This window comes from Anabas testudineus, chromosome 16, assembly GCF_900324465.2.
Source record: "Anabas testudineus chromosome 16, fAnaTes1.2, whole genome shotgun sequence".
Taxonomy (NCBI): Eukaryota; Metazoa; Chordata; class Actinopteri; order Anabantiformes; family Anabantidae; genus Anabas; species Anabas testudineus.
In genome coordinates, this window is record NC_046625.1 from 5,940,764 (window position 1) to 5,960,919 (window position 20,156).

At 36.5% G+C, this 20,156-nt stretch overlaps 3 protein-coding genes across 4 annotated transcripts in view; all 3 read left to right on the forward strand.

Moving 5' to 3' along the window:
* The window catches only part of LOC113169043, a 28,495-nt gene extending 10,331 nt beyond the window's left edge, over positions 1-18,164 (forward strand). Inside the window, exons 4-8 of the mRNA XM_026370172.1 lie at positions 14,352-14,447; positions 14,559-14,780; positions 14,919-15,087; positions 15,170-15,227; positions 15,447-18,164. Of these exons, the coding sequence (XP_026225957.1) occupies positions 14,352-14,447; positions 14,559-14,780; positions 14,919-15,087; positions 15,170-15,227; positions 15,447-15,779 (878 nt within the window). The 3' untranslated portion in view covers positions 15,780-18,164. The remainder of the gene's footprint in view (positions 1-14,351; positions 14,448-14,558; positions 14,781-14,918; positions 15,088-15,169; positions 15,228-15,446) is intronic.
* LOC113170140 (sialic acid-binding Ig-like lectin 14) lies at positions 277-11,055 on the forward strand. 2 transcript variants are annotated; one of them, XM_026372073.1, is made up of 10 exons: positions 277-310; positions 551-668; positions 999-1,418; positions 1,859-2,179; positions 2,315-2,596; positions 2,695-2,791; positions 9,069-9,259; positions 9,359-9,467; positions 9,718-9,775; positions 10,147-11,055. In XM_026372073.1, the coding sequence occupies exons 2-10, from the start codon at positions 605-607 to the stop codon at positions 10,504-10,506; spliced, it is 1,902 nt and encodes a 633-aa protein (XP_026227858.1). In that variant the 5' UTR covers positions 277-310; positions 551-604; the 3' UTR covers positions 10,507-11,055. The 2 variants fall into 2 exon arrangements, with proteins under 2 accessions (XP_026227858.1, XP_026227859.1); XM_026372074.1 differs by lacking the exons at positions 9,069-9,259; positions 9,359-9,467; positions 9,718-9,775; positions 10,147-11,055 and adding exons at positions 3,066-3,171; positions 4,235-4,304; positions 4,672-5,322 and having other exon boundaries at positions 2,695-2,961.
* Positions 18,165-18,814: 650 nt separating the features above from the next.
* Positions 18,815-20,024, forward strand: irgq2 (immunity-related GTPase family, q2). Its single transcript, XM_026372736.1, has one exon. The coding sequence runs from the start codon at positions 18,885-18,887 to the stop codon at positions 20,022-20,024; it is 1,140 nt and encodes a 379-aa protein (XP_026228521.1). The 5' UTR covers positions 18,815-18,884.
* The last annotated feature ends 132 nt before the right edge of the window (positions 20,025-20,156 follow it).

Sequence of the window (20,156 nt, forward strand, 5' to 3'; positions counted from 1 at the left end):
TAAACTGTTACGTTCTTTCCAAGTAGCTGCATGCAGTTATATTTGAGATATTTTGTCTATAAATCTTCAGGTATCAACATACAGTTTTACATTTTCCAAATTGCATATGTTGTATTTATTTATTTTTTGGTAGGTTTTAGCTGTGACAGTCTGAGGAGACAGTAATTAATAAACAGCAATGTGTCAAGAAACTTCCTGGAAGCTTGTTGTACTGAGGGAGGAAGTAAATAAAGATGAAGAAGAGAAGTAGAGACCATTTGGAGAAGAGGACAGAGAAGACAGAAGGCAGGAGCACAAGACAGACGTGACTGTAATAATTGTTTCATTGTTTTAAATAGTGATATTTAGGAAGATTTGGAGGTTAGATCAGATAGATCTGAGCTTTTTATGATCAAGTTTGATGATAATGGATGAAGATGACAGTAAAATGTATTACTGGGAACTATAGAGATGTTAAACATGCAACGTGCTGTATTTAAACCTTTTACAGTGAGGCATGCTGTTATTTCTGGTGTCATCATTTCAACTTTTCTTGTTGTACTTCTGAAAGGAAGAAGTTTGTCCTGTGGAGGAAGGGACCGACCGTCTCAATCACTGAATTAGGATGTTTGTTGTCATCTGGGTGGCTCTAGTCTTCTGTGTCAGAGGCAACAAAGGTGAAGCTGAAGGTACAGTACGCTGCCTTAATGTTGTAATTCCCTGAAACTAGGATGATCTATTCATTGTTGGGGGAAATCAAGGAGAGGTGTTTTTAAAAACAAATTGCTAAATATTTGGGGGACAATAGATTCCATATACTACATATATCTAGATTCTATTTCTCTAATTTCTTCATTTACTATATATAATAAATGATATCTGATAAAATAATGAGCTGTGACACACTATATACATACATCATAGGAAGATCTAAAAATAAAAGTATTCTCTTACGTTATAGAAATCTATTCCTCTGCTTTTTTAACAAATGTTTTCTCTTTTTTTCTTTTTATTAACAGCGACCTCATCATTAGAAAACTACTGTCAAACTGGATCCTATTGTATAAACCTTACTAAAGGAGAAATAACAGCAGAGACTGGACTCTGTGTGGTTTTACCATGTTCTTTCACTACTGAAGCTGATTTCAATGTCAAAGGGTTAATTTGGAACAAATGTAATTCAGCTGCACAACAAAGGTGTGATCATTCTGACACTACCAAAAAAGTATTTAACTCCAATAAGAATGAAAACATTGAGCCTGAGTTTAAAGGACGAGTGTCGTTGTTGGAGCCTGATGTGAGTAAGAAAAACTGCAGCATCATCATCAATGACCTCAGAAAATCAGACTCTGGATCATATCAGCTCAGAGTTTTTGGTAACAGGAATGGAAAGACAGATGGCTTCACATTCACTTCTACAGCAAATATTACTGTTACAGGTATCAACAGCCACAACAAATATTGTATGTACAGTGGAAATGTTTGTTCTTAAAGCTGCATACACCAACATATTTAACTCTTTAGATTCTTGAGATATTAAACTGAGAGATTTTTACTATGGCTGTAATGAAATAGAGATCAACAGTATTAATTGTATTACTTTTCTGTTTACTATTTTACTTTTCACAATAGATTTGGCTGAAATAATAATTTAATGAAACATAGAGTAATAATTAATTATTCTCAGATTGAGACCAGTAGGATCTGTATCAATAGTGACAGAGCTTCCTTCTATGTACCTTCCTGCCATGTTCTGCACTTATTGACCAGTTGAAATCTTGAATAGATTAATTTCTCAAATGTGAACCTAATAATGATCCAGATGATTGTTCATTGACTGACTCCTGCTAATCCTCTTTCTGTATTTACTCTCTAATAGTTCTGAGTCAGAAACCCACAGTGACAGTTCCTCCACTGATAGAGGGACATCAGACCACACTGACCTGCACTGCTCCTGGTCTCTGCTCTGGATCTGTTCCTGAAATCACCTGGACGTGGAAAAATACAGGAGAGAACGGCTCTCACATCCCAGGAAACATCACTGAATTCAGGAGTGAGAATCTGACTGCTGTCACACAGAGACACAGCTCAACTTTGACCTTAAACACATCAACTGAACACCACAGCACAGAGGTCACCTGTAAGGTCAACTTCACAAGGATCAAGACTACAGAGGAGACAGTGACTCTGAATGTGACATGTAAGTAGTAGATTCTTTATTTGAAAATGTTTGTTTAACTTTATTGTTTTCCCAGCTCAGTGTAGATAATCTGAATCGTCAATGTCAATATGTGAAAGTGAGTGTTTTTGTTTTTTTATTATTCTTTTGTTTTAGATGTTAAGAATCTGAAAATCAGTGGAGCTACAACTGTGAAACCGGGTGACACCCTGAATCTAACCTGCAGTGTTGATAGTTTCCCTGCATCTTCGCTGACATGGACCAAATCTGGCTTCAATGAAAGCCTTAATAAAAATGATGAAAGTGAACCACTAACACAGGGTGGACAAGCCTTTCTTATCATCCATAATATGACAGCTGACCATTCTGGACAGTACATCTGCACAGCTAAACACCAAATCCAGACTCTGACTAAACACACTGATGTAACTGTGACATGTAAGTAGACTGCAGTTCACTTTAAAACGATGTATTTTAACACAGTAGAAGTTTAATTTATTAGGATTGATGCTGAGATTCTCCTTGTTTGTTTGCAGCTTCTCCAAAGATCTTAAATGGCTCTGGATGTATGAATCAATCCCAAGTCCTAACCTGTGTGTGTATCAGTCAGGGGGTTCCTTTACCCACCATCACATGGCCGCTGTTGAAGAACCTCACTGAATACTCTGTCTGTATCACTGTGTCAAACCATAGAATGAGCAGCAGCATCACTGTTCCTCTGACCACTTATCACAGAACCACTATAGAGTGTGTCAGCAGCAATGAACATGGAGAAACAAAAGAAAACCTCATAATTTTACCATGTAAGTGTTGAAAAGAGCTTTTTTTAATTGTTTGTTTTGTGTTATATTAGCACCAAGAACAATAGATCAGCTGTCACCACTATTATTTTTTCTTCTGACTTCAGATACACCTACAAATAATGCAATGAAATGGTACCTATACCTTTTTAAGATTTTGATTGTGATGCTTCTTTCTGGGATCATCTTCTGTTTAGCAAGAGAATGGCACAGGTACAGTTTTATTAACCTTGTGTTACTATGCTTGTTTTGCATTTTTGATTTAATATTTTTGATTTGTTGTTGTTATTATTGTTCCTGATCAGTCAAAAAAAATCATACCAGTGAAAATCCTGAGGACTTTAAATACAGTAAATACTAACTATCATTAATGATATATCCGTAACATTTTTGAGTTATTTAAGTCATTTTATCAATTACTTTCATTAACAGTTAAGCCCATAAATAATAGAGACTTTGAATTTTATTGTACTGGTATTGTATTGTATTGTATTGTATTGTACTGGTAAGTAACACAGTGCATGTTTTAAAAGTTTGTCTGTATCTAACCCTGAATATATTACCTGACTATGTCAGCGACATCATAAAGGGTCATACAAAAAATAAATTGACACAGTCAATATAGGTATAGATATATAGATAGTTCTGACTGATTGGCTGGAAAAGCAGACTTATAAAACCCCGTTGAGTCACTGAGTTGTTAGCACTTGATGGTCTTAGGGAGCTGGCTCCTCTGTGCTGTGCGATACAATTGTAAAGTTGTTGTTTGGTGGAGAGAGACAAAGGGTAAATATTGTATACATGATTCACTCATACACAGTTTTACATCTGCTCACACCTGGTCTCAGGTGGTCACAGTAACACCCATAAAAGCCAGGTTCAACAACAATCCACAGGTGACCATTAAAGGGTTAAACACTTCACAGGGTTTATAAGTCTACTGTTTCAGCAAATCAGTCAGAACTGATGAAGCCTTCTGAAGGTGAAATGTCTTCAAGAACTTAAAACAAGTCCAGTTACTTAGCTGAAAAGCATTTTCTGGGAAAACCATGGTCTAGAGAATTTTCACAGACATTTCAAACAAGCTCTACTCTTTGATTTGGAATCATAGAAAACAGTTCAGCAACTGCGTAAGCTGAAAAAAACTTAACTTGTTTGTGTCTTTTTTTTAACCCTGTTTTTGAAAGCGACTTTTAAAAAATGACACTTGCTGATTACTGGTTGTGTTATTTGTTATTTTAATTATTTGTCACTTGTGAATCACATTTTCATTCAGAAATAAACAGATGAGCTCTGGAAATCTGGCTGAGAAGATGGAGATGGTGACCACTCAAGCTGTTCCACTGGTCTGTACATTATATTACTGCTGTTTATATCATTGCACGTGGTTATGACTCATTAGATATTTATTGAATGCTAAATATAAGTCTTGTGTTGAACATGCAGTTCTATCAGTATTATTTTATTTCAACTCTGTATGAGATATAATGTAAAACAGAGAAGATTGAATCTCAGTCACTATGTTCGTATTCTGCACTGTAATGCAGTGAAAGCATTAATTACACAATGCTTGTACAAATCAAGGGAAACAAACAATACAGGATTTGTAGAAAGTGTTTGTGTTTAGATGAGGCTGATATGAGTTGGGTACAGAATTGTCTGACATATGTCCAGCTGGAATCTGGTGAAACATTTGTGCATTGTACCTGACAGGTTGATGCAGGTCATGAAGAGGAAGATGACGGGACTCAATACGAAGAGGCAGCTGAAGCTGCTACACAGTCGAGGCGTAATGGTCATATTGAAACTTGAAACATATGAATATCTAAAATCTTTGGGCTAAGGCGTTATGGGTGTTTCCAACCATCTTACTCTTTTATTAATCACCATAAATATGCTGTCAAATAATTTACAGCCATTGTAAAAAAACAGCTATTGATTTCCTTAAAGTACAAAGAGATGAGTGTGACTGTATAATACCAATGATCATGGACTAATTATTAAAAATAGAAAATACAGTTAGTTCTCATAAAGTATCAAATATGTTGTGGCAGCAGTGTAAAGTCAGCAGGATGTTGAAGAGGTGCCATGTGTTGATCCTAACTTGAAGGAGAAAACAGAACGTTATTCACTGAATTTATTTCTTTTTTTCTGTAGAGGCACTAGCAACATGTTGTATTTTATCTTTTTTTATTCTATGTTAAGCAGCATCTATGAACCTATGAATATTTCATTATGGTCTGGTGTTGTAATAACAGGTTGAGTTGGACCAAGGTGATGGTACTGTAGGAAATAGATCAGTTCACCTTGAGCTTTGGTGGTTCACACAGGTACATGTCTATAAACTGGATCCATGGAATTCTGCAACAGACTTGTTATAAAATAAAATAAAAAATTCTAAACACAACTGGATGTATTTGTAGACATGACTGCAGAGAAAAGTGACTTTCATAATCCACTGCACATGTGAATTTATGTCATTGAAGATGAGCTTAAGCCACGCCTCTTCCCCTGTAACGGTATATAGACGTTGTAGGTGCCAAGAAAATTGTCAAAGCAGATGCAGCCTAAAAAAAGAACGGTAGCTGTAAATAAAACTGCATAGAAACTATTTAGATGAAAACTGTCCCTTCAGATAAATAAAGCCCGGGAGGATGGTTCAATCTATTCCATGGTAAATTACTGAATGAGATGTGTTAGTGTTAGTGCTTCAAAGTGTTTGCTTTGCACAAACTTCACAGCTAAATTCAGCTAAATACATGAAAACACTGAGACTTCAACAATCTGTGTAATTTCTTTAATGGTACACTCATTTCATAAGTTGCTTCTTGATTTCAAAGACTTTGTAGAGGATGCATAGTAACAAAAAGCTCATTTATAGCTCATAGTTTTCACAAGCTCATATATTTGTTGATTACATTTTATATTTTACAATTTCTAGATCAGTCATATGTCTTATAGTTATTTTAAACACTTTTTGTTAAACTGATGTTGCTGCACTTCATCAGATCACTTCCTGTATTTTAAAATGTACTAGTACCTGCCACGTGGTGTGTGTGTGTACACAGAAGTGTCTCGAGGTTCTGTCGTGTGTACTGTAGCTAGCAGACTAGTTATAATTTAGCACCTTAAACAGGAAGTTATGAGATAATCAGTGATGTCAAACTATATTTTTAAATGTCTGACTTGAGTGTATTTTTGACAACTTTCAGAAAGACTTTGCGCTACATGCAGTTATATTTAAGATATTTTGTCTATAAATCTCCAGTTATTAATTCATTAGTCAACATACAGACTTACATTTTTCCAAATTGCATATCTTTTATTTATTGTTCTTTTGGTAGATTTTAGCTGTGATAGTCTGAGGAGACAGTAAATAATAACCAGCAATGTGTCGAGAAACTTCCTGGAAGCTTGTTGTACTGAGGGAGGAAGTACATAAGGATGAAGAAAAGAAGTAGAGACCATTTAGAGAAGAGGACAAAGAAGACAGAAGAAGGCAGGAGCACAAGACAGACGTGACTGTAATAATTGTTTTATTGTTTTAAATAGTGAACTGTATCATGTCTTCAGTTTTCCTTTGCTGATTTCATAAAGCCTTTTTTAAACCTTATAGTCATTTAGGAAGATTTAGAAGTTGAATCAGATAGATCTGAACTTTTTTTAATAAGTTTGATGATGATCGATGAAGATGATGACAGTAAAATGTATTACTGGGAACTATAGAGATGTTAAACATGCAACATGCTGTATTTAAACCTTTACAGTGAGACATGCTGTTATTCCTGGTGTCATCATTTCAACATTTCTTGTTGTGTACTTCTGAAAGGAAGAAGTTTGTCCTGTGGAGGGAGAGACCGACCGTCTCAAGCACTGAATTAGGATGTTTGTTCTCATCTGGGTGGCTCTAGTCTTCTGTGTCAGAGGCAGCAAATCAGCTGAAGGTACATTACGCAGCCTTAATGTTGTAATTCCCTGAAACTAGGATGATGTATTTATTGTTGGGGGAAATCAGGAAGAGGTGTTTTTAAAGACAAATGACTAAATATGTGGGGGGCAACAGATATTGTGTATTTCTATCATTTCTTTAGTAATAAAATATGTACTTAAAGGGGAATCTGATAAAAAATAATAAGCTGTGACACACTATATACAAACATCATAGGAAGATCTAAAAATAAAAGTATTCCCTTATGCTATAAAAATCTATTCCTCTGCTTTTTTTAACAAATGTTTTGTCTTTTCTTCTTTTTGTTAACAGTGACCTCATCATTAGAAAACTACTGTCAAACTGGATCCTATTGTACAAACCTTACTAAAGGAGAAATAACAGCAGAGACTGGACTCTGTGTGGTTTTACCATGTTCTTTCACTACTGAAGCTGATTTCAATGTCAAAGGGTTAATTTGGAACAAATGTAATTCAGCTGCACAACAAAGGTGTGATCATTCTGACACTACCAAAAAAGTATTTAACTCCAATAAGAATGAAAACATTGAGCCTGAGTTTAAAGGACGAGTGTCGCTGTTGGAGCCTGATGTGAGTAAGAAAAACTGCAGCATCATCATCAATGACCTCAGAAAATCAGACTCTGGATCATATCAGCTCAGACTTGTTGGTACCAGGAATGGAAAGACAGATGGCTTCACATTCACTTCTACAGCAAATATTACTGTTACAGGTATCAACAGCCACAACAAATACTGTTTGTACAGTGGAAATGTTTGTTCTTAAAGCTGCATACACCAACATATTTAACTCTTTAGATTCTTGAGATATTAAACTGAGAGATTTTTACTATGGCTGTAATGAAATAGAGATCAACAGTATTAATTGTATTACTTTTCTTTTAACTATTTTCCTTTTGTAGTATAAAGGAAATAGATAATAATAATATTTACAGAGTTTGTTTTGTGTGATTTGGCTAAAATAATAATTTAATGAAACAGAGTAATATTAATTATTCTCCGATTGAAACCCGTAGGATCTGTATCAATAGTGACAGAGCTTCCTTCTTTGTACTTTCCTGCCATGTTCTGCACTTATCAACCAGTTGAAATCTTGAACCAACAGATTATTTTGTCAAATTTAAACCTAATAATGATCCAGGTTGATTGTTCATTGACTGATTCCTGCTAATGCTCTTTCTGCATTTACTCTCTAACAGTTCTGAGTCAGAAACCCACAGTGACAGTTCCTCCACTGATAGAGGGACATCAGACCACACTGACCTGCACTGCTCCTGGTCTCTGCTCTGGATCTGTTCCTGAAATCACCTGGACGTGGAAAAAAACAGGAGAGAACGACTCTCACATCCCAGGAAACATCAGTGAATTCAGGACTGAGAATCTGACTGCTGTCACACAGAGACACAGCTCAACTTTGACTTTTAACACATCAGCTGTACACCACAGCACAGAGGTCACCTGTAAGGTCAACTTCAATGGGAGTAAGACTATTACTGAGACAGTGACTCTGAATGTGACCTGTAAGTAGATTCTGTATTTCGTTAAATTACATTTACATTAAATGTTTAACTTTATTGTTTTCCCAGCTCAGTGTAGATAATCTGAATCTTCAATGTCAATATGTGAAAGTGAGTGTTTTTGTTTTTGTTTGTTCTTTTTTGTTAGATGTTAAGAATCTGAATATCAGTGGAGCTACAACTGTGAAAACGGGTGACACCCTGAATCTAACCTGCAGTGTTGATAGTTTCCCTGCATCTTCTATGACATGGACCAAATCTGGCTTCAATGATAGTTTTAATAAAAATGATGAAAGTCAACCACTAACACAGGGTGGACAAGCCTTTCTTATCATCCATAATATGAAAGCTGACCATTCTGGACAGTACATCTGCACAGCTAAACACCAAATCCAGACTCTGACTAAACACACTGATGTAACTGTGACATGTAAATAGACTGCAGTTTACTTTAAAACGATGTATTTTAACACAGTAGAAGTTTAATTTATTAGTAGTAATGCTGAGATTCTCCTTGTTTGTTTGCAGCTTCTCCAAAGATCTTAAATGGCTCTGGATGTATGAATCAATCCCACGTCCTAACCTGTGTGTGTATCAGTCGGGGGGTTCCTTTACCCACCATCACATGGCCGCTGTTGAATATGAAATACTCTGTTTTTACAACTGGGTCACAACATACAGTTAACAGCAGCCTCACTGTTCCTCTGACCACTTCTAGCAGAACAACTATAGAGTGTGTCAGCAGCAATGAACATGGAGAAACAAAAGAAAATCTCACTATAAGAAATGACTGTAAACAAGAGATCACCTGGTACTGTAAGTGTTCACAATTCTTTCATTACTGAAGTGTTAAATTATCACCAGTAACAACACACAGAAGTTATAACATCAGTTCTTTTCCTCTTTTGACTCCAGATTTCTTCATTGATTTGTTAAATAACTGGTGGCTACACGTCATTGTTGCATTTTTGCTCGGGATACTTCTTTCTGCAACCATCATCTGTTCATCAAGAAAATGCTGCAGGTACAGTTTTATTATCTTTGCATTGTTGTGATTCCTGTGATATCTGTTTAGACTTTTCATAAAATGTCATACCAGTGTTATTTGTCCACTTTACTGCAAATAACGAGCACTTTTCATAAATGCTAACTATTGTCAGAGGTATATCATAATGGATACATGTCGGAAAGTTCTCAAACTACATAGGCGGAAATATTCAAACTCTCATATGGTCCCTTTTTTGAGACACTTGTAAAATTACATTTTCCTTCAGGAAAAAACAGAAGTGCTCTGAAGATTTGGCTGAGTATGTGGAGATATCGACCACTCAGGTAGTTCCACTTCTATTTCCACTATATTTCTGATCTGTTATCACATTTCTATATGATATGTTTGTTATTTGTTATAAGTTATTGCTGAAAATCAGTGTTTATTTTACCTCAAGTTTGAGAGATGTAATGTAGTGAAAAGATTTTATCTGTTTTATTGTCACAATATTTTTTATTGCGTTGTAATACAATGTAAACTTTACTTGCACAATGCTTGTACAGTACAACTCATGAGAGGCAAAGAACAGATGATTTAGTGAAGTGGACACAGCTTTCAAAGTTTAAATTACCTTTGTGTTTAGTTGAAGCTGAAACGTACTCAGATCATATATTGAATTGCAGTTGTCTTTTCATTTCTCTACTGTACCTCACAGGTTGCTACTGGACAAGAAGTGGAAGATGACTGGACTCATGACCACCCTGGGCAGTCAGCACCTGCTGATGATGACGTGGAAGTAGAAGTATATTACTCTGACATTCACTTCTCCTTGTTGAAAAGAAAGAATCCCACAGAGGTAAAGAAGAGAGAAACCACAGAGACAGAGTACACTGAAATTAAGAAAGAAACAACGTGTAATGGAGGAGGGGAAGGTGACATGTTGGAGGGCAATGCCCAGGACAGAGAGATCACAGATGAAGATAAGGAGACAGAACAGTGTATTCTAACAGTAGAGGAGGGAGGTGAGGATGTGGCACTGAATTCTACTGCTAATGAAGAACTGCATCAGATTTAACTTTATAACTTAATGATACAGTAACTTTTTGGAAAACCTTTTATCAGACATGTGCTCCAAACTACATCTTTATGTAAAGCAGTGTTGTTGAAGCCATCTGTGATACACACTCATTAAACAGCACAGCAGAGAGAGGGTGTGCTGAAGACATTTAGAGTTTCCTGTGTTTCTTTAATTTGCATATTGTAGCTTCAGCTATTGGTAAATTTGAGCATGAGTGTGAAATGGAAGCTGTAAAGGTGCAGTCATCCATGCTTGGATGTGATGTGTGCTTGTTATAGGCATTTTTGTTTATGAGGCTAACTGAGATATATTCTTATATAGAGGAGATGTAAATAATCGAAGAAGCAGGCAGATGTGTATTGTGTGATTTTGATGGCTTCTCAATTTGATGTGTAAATGCCAGTGTGCTGTGTGGTTCATAGAACAGCAACGTCATCAGCTGAAGTTGGTAAAATTAGCTTTGCACAAATCTTCTCATGAAGCTATATATAAACTGTATTTAAGTGTTCAAAACATTACAATAGTGGAAATAAAAACCTGTTAAAAAACCTGTGAAATTGAACATGTCACTTCAAGATTATTTTTATACTTTGTCTGCGTAGAAATATATGTACGCAGACAAACTTGACATGACTACATGGTAAGAAATACATGCAGCTGCAAAATAAAGCAGCCAGAGTTTTATTTTTTGCAATTTGCATGAGCTGTTGTTGTAGTCATGAAAAGTTTTGCCACAGAGAAGGTGGGGTGACAAACACCTCTGCATTTTTTATGTATTTTTGTCCAAAAATGGTTCAGTCAAGTGGCCTCATTGTATGATGATCATGTAGGGCAAACTGTGAAGTGCTTTGGACTGTTAGAGTCTGTCTGTTTCTCAGCTCGACACAAAATCTAACTTTAACTTGGTGGTTAGAGTCTTGTATTTTAATGTTAAGTTGAAAATAGGAAGTTATCAGAGGCACTCTGAGCACACAGTGGTGCTAAATAAGGAAATGCACAAATGAATACCCACCACAGTGACCTACACATATCGCACTATAGATAAAGACACTAAGACGCCAAATAGAGACACAGGACGGACACAGATACTATGCATTTGAAACCAGATTTACAGTATTAGATGCATTTTATTTGTTTTTACACATAAACACCCTGAAAACTATCATAGACCAGGCAACTTGTGCTGCCAATATTACAAGTCTGTATCAAACTGTGCACAGTATGTACTGTACTATACAAGATAAATGACAAGAAGCTATTTTGTCCAAAATCTTCAAGTCTACACAAAGAAAAGACACTGGTTGGTTGGTTGGTTTCTCAAGATAACCAGAATGTTTTAATGCTTGTGCAATTGTCATTAACGTCCCTTTTCTAAATTTGTTCACGATTAAGTGCATAATCATGCAACAAAAATGGTTTCTGTTTATTAATCAGCATTTCAGTTACATGTTTCTAGATTGAAGCATAATTACATGTAATGAAATCATACCCATATTAAATTGAGGCAATGTGAAGAGAGGAGCTGCAAAGTTCTTCATGCAGTTTAACACAAAGAAGGAAGAGGTTTCAAAGTGAGGAGGGGAAGAGTTGGTTACGAGCAGAGTCACACAGAAGAAGAAGAGTCACTGTGGACAGAAGAGAGCAGAAAAACAAGACAGGTGAAACACAGTAAGTAACTGAAGTCACTGCTTTGTTACAGTTTTCTCTCTTTGTGCAGTATAGAGGACTGAATAAGTATTGAACCAGAGGCAGACAAGAACCCTGGTGGAGACTTCTGATATTTATTGTTCAGAACTGTTGCACTGTTGCATGTCAGGGGGCCGATGGAAACCCCAGGGGAAAGTTGTAGTCAAATTTAATCTCATAAATGTGGAATAGGTGAACATGTAACATCCTGTATTAACATCTGCGCCGTGAAGCTGTTTCTGGTCCAGTTTCAACAACCGAACTTCCTGTATGTTTACTGCACTTCTTGTATTGTGTTGGTGCATTTGAAGTGAGCAGTTTGCCTGGTGGAGACATAGACGGAGCATCTCATCTGTCAAATCAGAATGTTAATTCTGGTTCTGGGTGACTGTGCTCTTCGCTGTTAAAGGTATGATGTGCAGTTTTATTACAATCTTGTAATGGGATCAAATTTGAATGCTACAGATAGTTTAAACATAAGAATTTTTATGAGATTACAGGTATTTATTCTATATTCTTACAGTATACTATGATGAATGCTCATCCTTTCATGCTCTGAAAACGCTGGTACAGTTACAGATATTCAGTTTGTCCAAATTACCAAATAAGATAAAGACATAAAATCTGTAAAATATATGTAGAAACCTAAATTTTGTAAATATTTTGCTGAATATTGCTGAATTTACTGGCAATGTAATAAGAAAGGAACCTGACTGTCTAATATAACATCAGCTTTGTGCATCAGGAAACAGATGTATTGGTCACATGTTGCTGCTGCAAAAAAAAAGTGTCCTTTCACATGTTCACCAGTGTTTCAGTGATCTCACAACTTGTCAGTAAAAGTATTCTGTCATAATATGTAATTTGACATCTTGATGTTAATATCCATACATGTTCCTGTCTCTTTTTTCCCTGTTGATATTTGCAGTTGCAGGAATAGCGGCAGACACTGAACCCTGTGATGTGATACTGTGTTCTCCTGTCAAAGACAACAGCACTGACCAAAGTGTAATAAAGTACAAATGTGGTACATCTAAACCTAAAGTGAAATGTAGTGATATGTTAAGATCTGATGAGTCCAAGACAAACTCAAATCAGAATAACTGCAACATCACTATCGGTAACACAAAGACAGACTCTGGATCATATCTGTTCAGAGTTGATGGAATCCTCAATGGGAAAAAAATACACATGTTGTCTGATCTGACAACCATCAGTGTAAAAGGTATGAAAATCTAAATCATATCACTGAATATGTTTATTGTAGTGATGGTAACACCAAGGTAGTATTTGTGCTTTGTTGACCTCTGTAGAGAACAATCAGGAACTGCAGTAACACTGACAGAACTTTATATTTCCCCATTACTGCATCACTGTGCTTACTGTCCTTTGTGATAACTGGAATTTACTTTACAAGTTCTATTGGAAGTGAACAGTCATTTCTATGTTTGCTCATTAGATTCAGTTAATTAACTACATCACCCTGATTTTCTGTGTTTTCACCCACTTACGATCTGACAGCAGGACCCAATTTCTCACTGATCTGCACTCCTGGTCTCTGCTCTGGATCTGAGTCAAATATCACTTGGATGTGGACAAGTGCAGGAAATAATGAAAACCACATCTCAAACTTAAATTTAACCCTTACCCTCCCAGTTAAACACAATGGTATAGATGTCACCTGTAAGGCCAACTTCACAGACAACGTGACTCTTCATGTGACCTGTGAGTAAAACATACTGTGTTTTTTACATTTACTTTTTACTTTTATTTATATCTTTTAAGTCACTGTTGAGGTTTTGGATCTTCATCCTTCAGTGTGTGTTGGATTCAGTTTGTCATCTTAGTCTCTAATGTGTATAAAGATTTAGGTATTTTACAATTTTATTTAGTCTGTACAACTGATGGAAAGAGATTTTAATTCAGTGATGTCTTACATACTTATGTATACATCATGTATACTTCTAAATTGAATTATTATTTAATTAAGCTTCAGTATATTTTTTCTTAAGGGTTTGCACACTGCTCTCAGCCACATTGTCCACTTGTCTGTTTTCTGGTTATTGAGACTACTCATCTATGTGTTTCTCAGCCTCAGTTTAGAATAGTTGGGAATGATTTTGCATCATTAATTCAATTTAAATATTTTCTTAAAGTTCAGAAAAACGAAGAGACAGCAGGTTCTACTGTGATGACAAATCCCGCTACACAAAACAGCAACACAACAAAACATACAACTGTAGCTCAGACTAGTAAGTATTGTAAGCTGACTCATTTTGTTGGAAAATGATGTCTTCATGTATTCTGCATCATCCACATATGATGAACTTTCTTTAATGCTGTGCTTCTTTCCTGTTTTGCAGCATCTCTAACAAGCTCAAACAGCAGAAAGCATCTTGGAATACAGTCGTGTGTGTGTGTCGGTGAAGGATTTTCCCCTTCCACCATCAAATGGCAGCTGTTGGAGAACCACACTGAGCACCATCTCATTACCACTGTGCTGAACAACTTAGCCAACTGCACAATCACCCTGACTACAGAAAACAGCAGCACTGATGTTCAGTGTGTCAGTAAAAATGAGACAGGTAATGGTTCATCTTTTAGTTCATGTGTTCCTGAATCTTCTTTGAATTTTGGACAGAAACATGCTGGAACCTGTAAATATTAAATGTAAATATAGTTGTATATGTTGTCGGTAAAGTAAAGTGTTTTTATGGCCTTAGGTTTAATATACTGTCTCATTAACATTGTGTTCCTCTTGATTACAGACCCAATGATGAGGTTTTTATGTCTGATTAAAAAAACTGAAATCATTTGTGCATTTTTGACTGGGGTACTTCTTTCAACAATCCTTTCAACGATATTTTGCTGTTTGATAGGAAAGTGCTGCAGGTACGTTGTTAAGCGTCATTTTTTTGTTTGTTTACTTTTATTTTATATTAATATTGTGGCTTTTAATTTTATTTCTCTTCAGAAAAAAACAAAGGGCTTATGGAAATGTACCTGAGGCAACTGGTCGAGGAGGCCCACTGGTATTTATGGTTACACATCTGGTCATATCATAAGTTACTTAAAACCTAAATTTGAATTTTGCTATTTGGTGACATCTAGTGGTAGAAAAGACAAACTGAACAGGAGTTGACAGTTCGTTATTTTATTTTTAAATCAGCCAGTTAAGTTGATTCAGGCACAAAACTGTTGTTGCATCACTAGATACATAACTCCTAATATTTCTGTGTCGTATCTGACAGGTGGTTGATGAAGGAGGAGGAGATGTGGCAGCAGGGAGGACAGATGTGGATTACTCCACCATTAAATTCTCTGTATTGAAAAGACAGACGGTGAAGAATTCAGAAGAGACCACAGAGACGGAGTACGCTGAAATAAAAAGAGGAGAAACAGAGGAGCAACAAGCTGGTGAGGGCATCCAGGAGGAGGTGCTGATTGAGGAGGCGGTGCTGACTGAGGTGGAAGCTGTGCTGGTTGTGGAGGCAGAGGAGACAAATCATTATGTTCCAGTGATGGGGGAAGGTGAGGATGTGGTGCTGCCTTCAAATGTGACGGATATTGTTAATGAGATTTAAGGATTCTGGAGTTTAGTTGTTGACTGTTGAATTTCTTAGGTGGTGTAATGTTTGTGCAGTTTGTACCATGGCACAGATTGTCTTGACCCATTAAAAGTCAAAACCCTGGAAAAACGTTATGCTACTGTTATAGTGTAAAACAAACAGCAGTCACCATTGTACAGCAGTTTTTACAGTAGAAAGTCTTTAATTTTTATTTTCTGCTTTTTTATTTTATTTTTCTATTACCACAACATGAAAAACACAGGCCATATTCAACCAATATCTAATCCTCTATGTAAATTGTATATGTAAAAACGAATGAGAAGTAATTTCATAATTATACATTATGTCAAATCTCAGGCTGCAGTTTAACTTTTAGGATGTAAAATATAAAATTTGATTCATGTAAATTATCAAAGTTTACACTTATTGCTGTATGTTTTAATTATTTTTAATTACATTAGAAATGAGGAGTCTTAAATATGTTGATCACAAGATTTCAGTGACTCAGCCAGAGGGTCATAGAATCCAGTAGACTACAAACCACAGCTGCATGGTACAAACATTATTTACACCCAACTGCCTTCAATTAAAGGAATCCAATTGAAAACCAATAACTTGCACAGACCCCCACCCTCCTCTGATACCAAATAACTACTGGCCAGTCATCTGTAAATCTAATAAGTTACACTTTTAAAGGTTCATTTAGACAAGTCAGGCCATGCAGTGATGTTAACTCTTTTGGACAACGTCACATTGCATGTTATAGGTCCTCATTTACATAAAAAGATAACTAAATTAAACTTGTACAACAAATAGGAACCATTGACGTCTATCTGCTGATTGTATCATCCTCACAAAGTGTTTCCTATGTAACACTGAAACTAAGACCATGTTTGTTTGTTCACACAAAGTCAGGCATTAGGGGTTTTAAAGTAGTCTGCTCACTGTTACCAAGTTGAGAAGCGGAACAAACTAAAATAACCAACTTGTCATTTGTTATAGTTTGTACAAATGCACCGGTCGCAAACATTGAACTGTGAAATTATTCGATTATGATGTTTGTGATGCAAAATGTGGATAATATTGTAGTAGGATGTATGGTTGCCATTAAAGCACCAATAAAAGGATCTTCTGTGTACAGTAGAATATTCTTGTTTTTAATTGTATGAGTTCACACAGTGTTCATGCAATGTTAAAGCATGATTTTAGGTAAATCATTTAATCACTTTCTTCCAAAATAGTTGAAAGAATCGGGAGGACTGTTACCAGTTACAGCTAAAACAATCAACATTTTCTAAAGGATTTAAAGAACAAACTTCCAAGAGAGTTATTATAAACTGTTTGTAGCTGAATCTAATTAAAACATTTGCAGTCTCACTAGTATTGTATACTTGTATTTGAAGTGAGCTCGCTTGTATTTCAGAATTTAATTAAACAGTGTGATGCTGTCTTCAGCTGTCAAATGAACAAAAAAATGTGAGAGGATGTGAACCTAAATAACATCTGGATCTCTAAGCAGGTTTCACATGTTTTGCATACAGGGTTCCTCTTAAAAGAGAAGAGGTTTCTCACATACAGTCTAACCCCTCAGATGTTTTAATATGTCTTTGTTCCTCTTTATCTGTAATACATTTCTCTAAGTAAGAATCACTGGGGAAGAAATCATGACAGCTTTTAGTGAACGAAAAGAAATTGAAAGTTTTAAATTGATAGTGTATGTTGACAATGAAAGAGAAACACGTACTTGTGTTTAAAAAAACTGAACAGATGCTAAAAATCTGTCAGTATAAAGGTACAAACTGTGGCCACTTTATTAGGTACACCTTCACAAGCTAATATAATCCAAGACGGAGGTGTTTCTAACACATTCTGGACACTCTATTTACATAAATGAGGGGGACAATACATTAGAAACACCTCTTAATATAATGCACTCTCAAGTTAGTATCTTGTAAACATAGAATTTATTGCAGAGCTGATGTATTGAACTGGATTAGATTGTACTGGTGTACCTAATAAAGAGGCCACTGAGTGTATAGAGCATGTGTATATTTATTTTTAGTGCATGTTTATTCTGATGTCTTACACTGTAGATCGCTAGAAATACATGTGATTACCAGTTTATTTACAGTTTATTCTGTAAAAAAATGCTTTTTAATGCTTTTTTTGTACGCATTGCATTTTATGACAAGTGTTTCTAATACAGTATGTGTTTCACCTCATATATCAGTGGACTGCTTTTAAAAAGGGACAGCTGACTGTATATTTTTTACTGCATAGTCGTACTGATGAGCCCTTTTCTTTCTTGCCTTTGGAATATTTAATTGTAAAAATTTGTGCTGTAACAGTTTATTTCTGCTGGCAATTTATGTAATCTGTTTTTCAAAAACAAATAAAGAAATACAGTGCTTCTTTAAAAATGTATAGTTGCATGCCTTTATGTTCCTGTAAAGGTGTATGCAGGCTTATCAAAGCTTTAAATATTGGGGCACTATGCATGTATGAGCTTAGTCAGATGCTGGATTAAGGCTGAGCTTCTGGGATTAGAACGTTCCACTAGCTGGACAGACACCTTAAATAGATCAACCTGCTGCTGTCAGTGCCTCAAAGCAGCAGAGGACTGGACACAGAGTGCTTCTTCTTCTCCAGACCTGCAGGTGGGTCAGTGCATCATTTTGCTGAATGGACAGTAGAACAGAAATACTTATGATTAACAGAAAGGCTTTAGGACATTTCAGGTTTAATACATTAGTTAGTAATATTCAGTTCATGTATTACATGAAGCATCTAATATAATATAAACAGTGGCACAGAAGTATTCACATCTTGAATAAACTTTAGTAAAAAAAGTAGAAAAAGATCAATACCCCACTACAGGTAAAAGTATTGCAATTGAAATCCAAAGTAGAAGTATAATGAAAGTATAAAAAGAAATTGTAAAGTAGACATTCTACAGAAAAATATTCCCTCTGCATTTTAAATACTGATGCAACAATGTGTAAGTATAATTTTACTACTGCAGCTGTACGTTCTACAATCCAGTTTGTTAAAGTAGATCAGTTTTAGTCCTTTGTTTGGAAACTCACTCTATATTATAACTGTAATGTTCTTTTCACAGAAATGGCTGATGTTTTCAGAGGCTTAAACCTCCTTGAGATCCTCAAAGAATCCTTAGAGAGTAATAAGTTATCAGAAGTCAAGGATGCCGTGGAGGATCTCCTGATCAGCAGGATCAACTTAGCTGTGGTTGGGGACAGAGGGGATGAAAAAGCCTGCTTCTTGAACTCCCTCCGTGGCCTTGGACCTGGGGATGAAGGGGCAGCTCCGTGTCAATCCCCTGTTGCCCCAGAGGAAGTGGCAGGCTATCCTGACCCTAAACACCCAGACTTTCGCTTGTGGGACCTGCCACCTGTTCCAGCCACCTCTCCGTTTGAACCCAAAGGATACATGGATAGAGTTAAGTTCCTCCGCTACAATGCTGTCTTTATGGTATTCACACAGACAACCCAACCCAACAGTGTGGAGGTGTTCTTAGAGGCCCGTTCACTGCAGCTGCAAACAGTGTACTTTACTCTCTTAGCTTCACGAAAAGACACAGAAACGAGTCTGGAAGAAAAGAAGAAACTCTGTCTGGAAATGCTAACATCACAGGGTGTGAAGAAACCTAAAGTCTACCTGGTCAGACCATCCTCCTTGGAGAAGTTTGACTTTCCTGCTCTGTTGGAGGACATGTGCAATGACCTACCAGAGATCCGAGCCCACGCCCTTCTCTTGGCTCTGCCAGCACTCACCTCAACCCTGGTCACCCAGAAAAAGGAGGCATTCAAAGCACTAGTATGGGCAGCCGCCTCACTCTCTGGTGGAATGTCAGCTATTCCTGTTCCCCTGGTAGCCTCTATGGTGGATTCAAGCGTAGCAGTGCGTATCCTCACAAAAGCACAATTATCTCTGTGCCTGGATGATGAATCTGTTGAACGACTGGCTCAACAGCGAGGTGTGGAACCCGCAAGACTCAAAGCACTTCGGACTTGTGCACTGTCAGTGGAGGTCAGCAAAGGGGAAGTTAAAAAACGGTTGGCGGCAGCAGAAAAGGACTTGGCCACAGTTTCATCAAAGCTGGTGGAGATGGCGCTGCCTAGACATGCTCGTTCCGCCAGTCGCTCCTTTGCCGCCATGCTTCAAACGTTAAATGGCGCTATTGATGAAATGGCGGCAGACGCTGAGAAGATAACGGCTGTTGCTCTTGGGGAGGAGAAATGATGTCAAACCTTTTTTGTTCGTTTTTTTTTTTTCTTTGTGATGTTTCCTGTTCATGTGTGGTTTACATTAACTTTGATGTTTTGGGATACAAGAAATGCAGTATTTATAAAATACTTTATAAATCTGTTAATA